Below are 11013 nucleotides of genomic sequence, written 5' to 3'. Positions count from 1 at the left end.
AATGGGTGAATACAATACAATACAATACACATCGTTGCAAGCAGGCAAACGGCACTCCCGGCCGTAGACCATTTCTGCTACGTGCACAACGGCATGCCCATTATTTTGTACTCCTACAACGGCACTTTCTTTTGTGCCTACCAATATTGGGTCTCTTTGGCACAGCAGCGACTACGGAGAGAAGTTCTTTTTGTTTTGAAAAACTGCACGGATAAAGGAATAGTGTAGTTAAGATAAGCCGGACTTGGTTTATGCATTTTAGGAAAACCATGGCAAAAAAAATGTAGTTTGGCTTCTTGTTTTAGCTTTTTCTTTTTTTTTTGTCATAAACAACATGTAAGTTGTACCAGAGAGGTCAAAAGAGTTTCATCGCAAATGTTATTATAGGTCATTAGGATAGTTATCAAGCTGTTATGTACTCTATCGGTTTCAAATTGTAAGTTGTTCTATCTTTTTTATATATCTTTTTTTATGTGCTAGTGCTACTATTAGATACTCCCTCTATACCTATATTAGTTGACATTTTGGACAGGATTGTGCTTACCAAGGAGTGATTAATTAAGGGTTATCTTTCCATCCTTGCCCTTATTAAATAGAGGTGCGGGTGCACTTTATACAAGAAATTTCTTCACTCGGATGGTTAGTGTATCGAAGCTTGACTCTCGCAAGCTACGTTCGATTCCCGATAGCCACTTATTTGTTTTGAGTGGGGCTTGGTTTTGCTGGAGGCGAGTGTTGTAAGCAGTTAGTGTGCCTCTATTTGTTTTGAGTGGGGCTTGGTTTTGCTGGAGGCGAGTGTTGTAAGCAATTAGTGTGCCTTGACGCTAGCACGACGGGCGGCCGGGCGGCCGAGATTAATTGCATGTCGAGCGGAGCTAGCCCTGTGCATGCACCAACAAAAAGTTGGTCAGGGGCAAACGCGTCCATGTGCAGGTGTTTACACGCTCAACGTCAACCTTTATGAAATCAGAAGGGTCACCTAAACTACATGTAATACGGGTATGGAGGGAGTATGTGTTATGTCTACAAACATAGTAAAAGCTATGTATTTTAAAAAGTTTAGAAGAACTTAAATTTGGAGTCGAAAGTGTATAAGATAAATATTCAAAAGAGAATTCATACCAATAGATGCAAGGGCAGTGCATATGTACTCATATCCTAAGCAAGCAATAGATGATGAGTTTGCACTAGAAAATGTGTTGTCTCAAGAGATCATGCATTATACATGTAGAATATATTCAAAGCACGCAACTTTAGCATTTTCTAAAAGTATGTTTTATGTTAGATAACGTGTGATATTAAATTAATCTCTAAAATAACACACACAAAATCTTTTGCTTACACCACAAATCAAAACTCACAAATGGCCCGTAAACTAACCGCATGTTTGTTCACCCCAGCTTAGATTGTTTTTACTGTAGCAATATGACAAATTGATAACATTTTTTTGTGATAACTTCATCAATCTTAAATTATGCTAGCTTATCCGATCCTATAATAAATAATGAGATAGTGCTTGCTTCGATATAAGTGAGCGTGCATATATGTAACTGAAATGTATAGTCGTACGGTGAATAAATCAAAATATATTTCACTAGCACCTGTTAATCTGTTATAATGTTTTAGAGCTGCAAAACGGGGGACCTTTACTTATTGGGGAAACCCCTCCGTGTGGCCGTAGAAGATTGAAGATGAATAAAGAAACGACCTGGCAGTTCATAGAGTTTTGGGCGGTAGTGCTCCTTATCGTCTACCTCCGCGGTTGTGGGTGAAGCACCATGGTCGGCATCTTTAGCTTTTCCACGCCCAACATCCCTTCCACTAGGAAACCCAACAATCACAATTTTCATACGAAAAAAGAATAATCATCATTATACTCTGTAGTATCACAACCTTCCCGTATTATTAAAAAAAAGGGTGTTTATGATCTCTCTATATATAGGCATCACAGTGAAAAGTGGTTTCCACTAGAAAGAATGCGGGTGTTTATGATCTCTATATATATATAGGCATCACAGTGAAAAGTGATTTCCACTAGAAAGAATGCAATAGTGTAACATATACGGCGTGTTTAGTAGAGCTCTAGCTATAACCAAAGCAGTTTGAATTAATTGTAGCTTCCGTGATAGAGCTGAAGCTATTTTGAAAAAAAAAAGTTTGCTAAATAATTTCTCGTCTTGTCATGAATGGCTAAGAGAGAACAAATGTCTAAGTACCCCTGGCTATTTGACTTGCGTGGGCGTGGCAATCGAGTTTTATATTTGCATATAGGTTTATATTTGGAGCATACGAATATGAAATATTGGCAAGCAATAACTAGTGCCTTGTTTATATAGTATAGGGTCATGATCTAGCTAATAGAGGCATGTTAACAAAAGTACGTATATCAACATCACTACACAATATTTTTTTAATAAAAAATGGCCACGACTAAAAGAGGGATTTTGGTTCGGAAGATAAATTGGAGAATCTAAAACGTCACTAGGCTGTGCTAACAAAGAGGCCCACGGACGGTAGACCATTACGTTTTAGCTAGGCCCTTACAAAATACAGAGATATCAGATAATGCCACGTCATATGATACATAATAGAGGGTTCGTTTAGCTTAGCTTCACTGATAAATTAGGTTTTGTTAGTTTGGTTTGTAAAAGCAGCTCTACAGGTGAAGTTGAATTTGTTGTGGGTGAACCATTTAGGCCTTGTTTAGTTCACCCCAAATTCAAAAACTTTTGAAGATTTCTCGTCACATCAAATTTTATAGTACATGTATGAAGCACTAAATATAGACGAAAACAAAAACTAATTACATAGTTTATCTGTAATTTACGAGACAAATCTTTTGAGCCTAATTAGTCTATAGTTGGACAATAATTGTCAAATACAAACGAAAGTGCTATAGTGTCAAAATCCAAAAACTTTTCACGACTAAACAAGGCCTTAGTAAAACAACTTCTCTGAACTGATAGAAAGAGTGAATACCCATATTACCCTCTTTCTTTTTTTTCTTTTCCTCGTCTTCCCTTCCCTTATTTGCTCACGCAGCCGCTGGCGCTGTTGCCCAAATGAACCTCCACAATGTAAATAAAACAAACTCCACCCCGACGACGCGTTTCTGCCCCATCCTCAGCGGTCTGCCTCGGTGCGACGGTGACCATCCTAGCCTCAGCGTGACAACAACCCGCCCCAGCCTCGATGTGACGGTGACTCCTAGCCCTTGGCATCGATGTGATGGCGAATTGATGATCCTTGGCCCCGCCCTCACCTCATCCTTAGAGGCCCACTCCTATGCTAGCAATCTCTCATGTCACCACCTCTCGCCCTAGCACTAGCCTTGCAATCCGGCCACTCCACCCCCACGCTAGATTCAGCGTCAGTAGGGGAAAATCTGCCCATAGCCCTATTGGAACCCACCTACATAAGGCCAAGCTAGAGCAAGCTATATGTTTTAGCTTCTACTCCCTCCCCTCTTCTCGGATGTACTGACTCGCATTTGGTTGTGAAATTGACAAGAAGCCCTATCAAACGCGTGGGCCTGTTCGCTTGGCTGAAAAGCCACTGCTGAATGGCTGGTAAATTCGGCAGATAAACTCAAACGAACATACTAGTCTCTTATTTATTTTGAAAAAAAGAAATAATATGGAGTTTCTTTACAAAAGTTATCATTGCAAACGAAAGAATCCTAGGCAAACAACATTTGAAGAGAGGCCGAGGTGGTGTCGTAGGGCTCTTTGCGTCTACTAGGCCTTTTGGTCCAAACTAACGGTTTGGCAGCCCAACCACAGAACTTTCCAAATTTTATTTGGATTTTGTTGGGATCCCAAAATTTATTTGGATTTGTTTGGATCCTTCCAAGGAGAAGGAACCCTGCAAAAAAATTAGCGTATGCTGCTTATTGCAGCGGACACACGGTAATCTTTAGTAAAAGGCGAAAGATTAGTTCGCTCTGTATCCACTGCGCAGCTGCGTGATCTTCCAAAGCCCCGCCACGGGCTCTCACAAATAGGCAGGACTCGCTGTTGTAATCCGCTTAAGCAAGCGATGTGGGACTAATTAAAAAACCAAAACGCCGTTGCCAATATGTACTGCAACGGAACGGACGGCCCAGGCGCAACGGTGCCCAGCCTGACCGTGCATGCGGGCCCAACCAAACCTCGCTGGGCCGGGCGCTGGGCACGGGCCCAAAACCTCGATGGTGCTGCAGAGACGCGATCCCTGCCACTCGAGGTCGAGGCCGCCGTCCTCCGTGCACAGCTGCAAAAGAGCCGCCCAGACGTCATCATCAGGCGTATCGTTATGCTGTGGTTCAACTCTACTCTAATCACGAGCAGCAGCTTGTAGTGGCCTTCCCAAAAAATTTTGCAAATTTTTTTTTCAGATTTCCCATCACATTGAATCTTTAGACATATGCATGAAGTACTAAATATAGATGAAAATAAAAACTATTTACACAGTTTGGTCGGAATTGACAAGACGAATCTTTTGAACCTAGTTAGTCCGGGACAATATTTGTCAAATACAAACGAAAGTGATACTATTTCTATTTTGCAAAAAAATTTAGAAGTAAACAAGGCCGTAGCTGAGCGCCGAGCACGGAGCATGATCAGGTAGGTGGATTTCTTATTAATAGTTTATTTAATCTTTTCAATTCTTCGTTGTGTAAGGAGTAGCTTATTGTTTGGCTTTTTTTTTTATTCAGGTAGCGCCAAGCACGAGCTTAATATTTTTCATCATGGCTTTTGTACCATTTGTTCAATTTGCTAATTAATTAGAAATCTTGATTTGATTCTTGTCTATATTGTTCGCTTTCCAAGAACGTACATCCCTAGGATGGAGCTTAGGCTATGCACTTTTCCACTGAAAATCACGAACCGACCGAACAGAAATGTCACTTTTTTGGTTTTTGGTTTTTTGGTTTCGGATTCGGTTCTTGTTTCTTGAAATATCAATTCTGGAAGCACAATAAACTAAGGAAACCATGTAAACCAAACTCTAAGAGCCGGTGGCGCGTCCAACCGAAGTCCAATTCCCCTAATCCTTGGCCCTACGTAGATACGCCCAACACGCATCCACATCCATCCTAGTCCACACGGCCACGTCTCCATACCCTAACCCTATCTAGCTATCCTAGAGAGTGGTGGCGACGTGACCCTATATAGCTATCCTAGAGAGTGGTGACGACGTGAGCGAGGGCTGCATTCACAGCAGCGGCAGTGCGTGTGCAAGGCAAGGTAGCGGGCGCAGTGGCTGCAATTGAAGCGCAAGGCGAATGTGGCACAATCGTGGCTCCTAGAGCAGGGCGACCAACACAGGATGAGAAGCTTTTGAACTTCTCATGCAACACAACATAGAGCAGGTTGGTTCTTCGGTTTAAACCGAAAAACCAAAATAAAAATTGAAACCGAATGCGTTGATTTTAAATTCCGTAATCAACCCAGTACCTGTTTCGTGAAAACCAAAATTTATTAAAACCAAAACTGAAGTTTGAGTTTAACCGATTGCTAGCAACTCTCAGGCCTTATTTAGTTCTAAAATTTTATAAAATGAATACTGTAGCATTTTTATTTTTATTTGACAAATATAATCTAATCATAGACTAATTAGACTTAAAAAATTTGTCTCATAAATTATAGATAAACAGTATAATTAGTTATTTTTTATTTATATTTAATATTTTATACATATGCTATAAATTTCGATGTGACGAAGAATATTTGCAAATTTTTTTTGAACTAAACCACCGAAACGCAAGCATCTCCCCAGCCAAAAACCCCAACCGGCGCCGGTACGGCACAGGCCCATGAACGGGAACGGGAGCCGTGCGTGGCCGCCAACGGAAACGGAAGCATCTCCCTGAAAAACGGAAACGGAAGCATCCCCATCCCGTGCCGTGCTCGCAGTCCCATCTCGCATGGACTCCACCGCGGCTGCTGCTGCTGCTGCTACCGCGGCCGCGCCGGTGCTGCTGGTGACGAACGACGACGGGATCGACGCGCCGGGGCTCCGCTTCCTCGTCGACCAGCTCGTCGCCGCGGGGCGGTACCGCGTACTCGTCTGCGCGCCCGACACGTAACTGCCCTCCCTCCCTCACTCGCCTCGCGATCCCTCTCGCTTCCTTGCGATTTCCTGCTTGCTTGGTTGTTCGATCGGTGCCTTGCGTAGATTCTGTGGAATGATCACGGGATTTCTCTCGAGAGGATGTAGTAGGCTTGGAAAAGAACTAGAATTGTGGGGAATTTTTTTTACCCCTTCTGGCATTCTGCGAAGAAGAGGAATTTGGGATAGCAAATTTCTATTTGGAAATACAGTAAGTGGCACCTAGTCTCTAAATTGAATAATGAAATAAAATAAATTATTTTGTTTTGGTACATTTCTGGATGTGAATTCGTGAGGGCTAATTTTGCTGTAAACAAATTAAGGAACAGGAAAGACGAGCTTGTCCTTGAGAAGCAAACTTATCAATTAATCCTGTTTTCCTGCGATGTTTAGAGGCGTTTTGGGCATAGCTGAAGTTTCTTTTTTAAACCCATTGGCTGCAAATGCACTATTCAAGTTGCCTGTTTGTTTCCAACGAAAAGTGCCTTTGTGGGACTAGTTTGATGCAAAAGCAATGATATGGGTGTACCTAAACCAAAGGGAGAAAAGAGATGCAATTACAATCCATGTAGTTAATATTTTTCTTCACAGAAATGGATTTGTCATTTAACCTTATTATAAACATGGTTGCTCAGAAGGAAACTGAAATGAAAATTGAGCGTTATTATTTATTCACGTGAAAATTTAAAACTGTCTTTGGTCTTTAATTAGTTGTAGTTGGCCAAGAGTCATGCTCATCCTATGGCAGCAATCCTCTTCCTAACTATTTTTATTTTTGTCCTACTTCTCATAAAAATGCAGAGACAAATCGGGTGTGAGCCACAGCATCACATGGCGTGCTGCACTCCGCTGTAAACGTGTTGATATAACGGGTGCTACAGCATTTGGAGTTTCAGGTTTGTTTGTCATTGATTCCATCAACCTATTGCATATGAGCTTTCCCATACAAATCATTTGGAATCATACTAATTTCAAAGACATTACTTGATGCGCCGATGCTTCGTATGAGCTTTCCGCCTTTCCCATATAAGTCATTTGGAATCATACTAATTTCAAATGCATTACTTGATGCCGATGCTTTCTCCTGACAATGTTAGGAAGTCCTGCTGACTGTGCCTCTTTAGGCATCTCTGGAAAACTCTTTGATGGTTTGGTTCCTGATCTGGTGAGTTTTGAGGTTTCTTCATAGATGCACCAGAAATTCACTCTGTACTTTTATTTAAACTCTGTTTACTAATAGTTTCTTTGTTTAACTCTAGTCTGTCATGGCTAATACTTCAGCCCTATTCTATTCTGTATGATCCTTAATGCAGGTACTTAGTGGAATCAACATTGGAAACAATTGTGGGTACCATGTGTAAGTATCTCTGTCGCTATAGACATGATCTTAAACATATTGCTAGAGTTGAGAAGTCCTCTAAATTATATGTTGGAAATTGTAACAACTAATTATACACCTTTGGTTTTAGGTTCAGAAAGAAATATATGTATATAGCAATGACTATGAGTGTTTTTGTGCTTTTAATCTGCAGCATTTATTCTGGAACAGTTGCTGGTGCTAGGGAGGCATTCTTATATGGGATTCCTGCGATATCTATGTCATATGATTGGTATGCAATGTTTTTCTTCAGTGTTTTCATCTGGAGTGTTAAAACCACTTTCTTCACACTCTGCAGCTGCTTGTTATTTGGTGACAAAAATATCTATATGTTTATATAAAATTTTGTTCTTTATTATAGAGCTGTGCATCTCATGTGAATGAAGAATGATCTATATGAATATAGGCTCTTCAGTTTTAATGCTGATTAAACCATAAGAATGCTGGCTTCAATGATTGTTACATTCATCCTTGAGTATATGCTATTTAATGTTGTATATCATGTTGGGACTAAAGTCCTCTTAAGCAAAATGGACCATAAAGTTTAAGAAGATGGTTAACAATCATTACATACTCTGTAGTGTGCTTTCAATTTCTGTTGAATCCTCTGAAGTGTTGGCAAATGCTGTGATACAATATAATCTAAAATATAAAACATACAGCTACTTCTACCATAGAAGTAGTTGACTGATATCTGGTGATACCAGCGGCTTAATTATCTTTTTTTCCTTTTGGGAAGCCAGTTGTTTGGCCAATGGTTGACCTATAAAATGGATTGACCAATGACTGTAACTTTTGATATTTGGTGATACCAGATGCCTAGTTATCTTTTTCCTTTTGGGAAGCCAGTTGTTTGGCCAATGGTTGATCTAGAAAATGGATGGACCAATGATTGTTAACTTTTGTATGCGTGCTTATGTGGAATAATTATGTTTATTCTTCTCAGGAAATTGAACTAATTCCAGTTTCATATCAAATTTAATAATAACATGTTATGATTATACGAATACCACAGGCTTTTTTGCAATTTCAGTAGATATCAGAACCGCAGATATCATATAACCCTACTAGTGTTCATTTAAGAAAACCCTAAAAGTCGATTTCGGTGTAGACATATGCTCAATATTTGGATACACCAACACTCAACCATGTCCTTCCATTTGCTGAATCTATGCAGTCAGGCAAAAAGTGAACTGTGTTTGATCTCCCAATTGTACAGGGTTGCGGGTCGGAGCAGTGTTAATGAGCTCAAGGTGTCTGCAGAGGTCTGCATGCCTCTGATAAATGCTATCGTGACTGAGATCAAGAATGGGACTTATCCTCAAGGATCATTCTTGAATGTAGACGTACCAACAGATGCTGCACACCACAAGGTAAATCTTCAACAGTGATCTGAATTATACTTTTGGATTAAAATTTAAAACTTGTATATAGTGGAAGCAAATCTAAATACATTGAGGAACTATGGAGCATGGTCCAGGACCTGTCAGAGTCAAAGATTTTGATATTCTGCTGAGTTCCACTTATTGTTCAATGTTAATGCATTTTGCCTCTACAAAATCTTTAGAATACTTATGCCTGTTTTTTGTTTATGAACAATTGAATATCTAAATGTTTTTTCAATTTGTCGTCAATAGGGCTACAAAATTACAAAACAAGGAACATATATGGCCAGAATTAGTTGGGAGCAAACGGTTTACAAGAAGCCTGCGGTAGAAAGTTACCAGACAGCAAACATGGATGTTGATGGCGAAAAGGATAGCGAACTAGTTACTTCAGAAAATGACCTACTGTTTAAGAGAGTGGTAAGTTAGCATTTCCAAACTTCATGCCAATCTGCCAATCACATTTGAACTACATCTGATAGATACCCCAGAACATTAGAATTGAATTGATCATTCTATTCACTTTTCTGATGTTCAACATAATGGTCTGATGTAGCCTGATTTTAATCTATTAACTTTAGATGGGTGTTGCATTATTGATATTGATATTGATATTGATATTACACACTTTTATAAATGGGGAATACCTATGTTCATAAATGATAGCTGTTTGTCTCTGTCATGGTGGATCTCTGGACATTTTGTTGTTCCTCTTTTATGCTAGCTTGCTAAAACATGGTGAGTTGATACATGGTGATAGTTTTTGTTGCTGGAATTCCATACAGATTGTAGGGAGAAGTGCCGATGGAGTGGAAGGAGACGAAATGGACTACAAGTCCCTAGTTGATGGATACGTAAGAATGACCTAGCTACCATACGACTTCCATTTTCTTATACAACATATCTTCTAAGACATGTATCTTGTTTATTCCAGATCACTGTTACTCCTTTGGGTGCTCTTTCCCACTCAGAACCAGATGCCATACCCTATTTCAAAGCTTGCGTATCACGTCTGGTTGATAATTTCTCTTCTCCTGGCCTTCTTTTTCTAGAAGAAGAGTAGGATGAGTTTATTTATCGCCACGATCAAGTTTCATGTTGCTTTTCCTAATCCATCCACCTTGTCACCATACATGGGCAATATTGCCATTCTTGTTGCCAGAATGTTATTATTAACAATCAGTACATATTCTGCTTCATAGCTTATGTCAGAATTATGCATTCACAAAGAGATGCCCTGCTTCATCACCATGCATCTGACTCTTCTTCTCTGTGATGCTTCCCAGTGACCAGGATGGCAGGATGCTTACCAGACAGGCCAGACAGGACCTCCTGATGTCATCGCTTGGCCACAGAGTAGCGAATAATCTACATAAATATCAAGCATATTATTTGAATTACCGCCACACTATATAGTAACGATAATTCATATTATTTGTGGCATGCATTCATGAAATAATTCAGTTTATGGTAATTATGCTTCATCAATAATTCAAAGTTTTTGTAATTTCATGGCTTCGTTATACTTAGCTGTTAGCTCGTCATTATAGCCCATTTGATAGTAATATAAATATAAGATTTAACCAATCAGGCAATCATATATTTTTTGGAGAAAAAAATATGACCAAAATAACCCCGAAGGTTGTCTCAAGCACAAGTAACAGAGGTGAATTATAATTTAAAGAGTAGAAACTAGGAGCATATCCTGCGCGTTGCTGCGGGAATTGCGGATTAGTAGATTGTGTAATATGATGATGTGGATTATATTTATTTGTCTTGCTGACGTGGACATTACAGTTGTCATATGTGCTATTGGATTTTAATTGTATATGTGGTAGTGCATTGCATGTTGAGATAAATAGTTATTGAGGTTTTACTTAGTGGATTTTAATGAAATATGGTAGTGCATTGCTTAGGTGGATAGCTTGTATGCTTAGAGAAATAGTTAGTGGGGTTTAGGATTATAAGAGTTATAGATTAGCTCTAAGAAGGGCATTATGGGAGATGTGCATCAGGAAGATGTTGCGAGAAGAAGTGTGAGGTCTAGAATTGAAAGAGGAAGACACTAGATTCTGTTCTGTACCTACGATATTTATTTGTGACCATTTTAATATTATTGCATTTCTATAGTTCTTACAGGACCAAAAAAATCCCTCT

General features: G+C 39.6%; 1 protein-coding gene across 1 annotated transcript; it reads left to right on the top strand.

The window, feature by feature from the left end:
* On the top strand, positions 5784 to 10379 carry LOC8063690 (5'-nucleotidase SurE). The gene is made up of 10 exons (XM_002461616.2): positions 5784 to 6066; positions 6895 to 6989; positions 7191 to 7258; positions 7407 to 7450; positions 7626 to 7703; positions 8691 to 8844; positions 9109 to 9276; positions 9642 to 9710; positions 9791 to 9871; positions 10143 to 10379. The coding sequence occupies exons 1-10, from the start codon at positions 5909 to 5911 to the stop codon at positions 10143 to 10145; spliced, it is 918 nt and encodes a 305-aa protein (XP_002461661.1). The 5' UTR covers positions 5784 to 5908; the 3' UTR covers positions 10146 to 10379.

The sequence above is a fragment of the Sorghum bicolor genome, chromosome 2 (assembly GCF_000003195.3).
Source record: "Sorghum bicolor cultivar BTx623 chromosome 2, Sorghum_bicolor_NCBIv3, whole genome shotgun sequence".
NCBI lineage: Eukaryota > Viridiplantae > Streptophyta > Magnoliopsida > Poales > Poaceae > Sorghum > Sorghum bicolor.
This window is presented reverse-complemented; position numbering and strand designations above follow the sequence as displayed.

What these genes read in the sequence shown, in the direction of transcription:
- LOC8063690 (XM_002461616.2), top strand. Translation starts at nt 5,909, where the DNA reads ATGGACTCCACCGCGGCTGCTGCTGCTGCTGCTACCGCGGCCGCGCCG. An exon ending in ATGGTTTGGTTCCTGATCTG is followed by an intron (nt 7,259 to 7,406) that starts GTGAGTTTTGAG and finishes TCCTTAATGCAG; the next exon opens with GTACTTAGTGGAATCAACAT. An exon ending in AGTCCCTAGTTGATGGATAC is followed by an intron (nt 9,711 to 9,790) that starts GTAAGAATGACC and finishes TGTTTATTCCAG; the next exon opens with ATCACTGTTACTCCTTTGGG.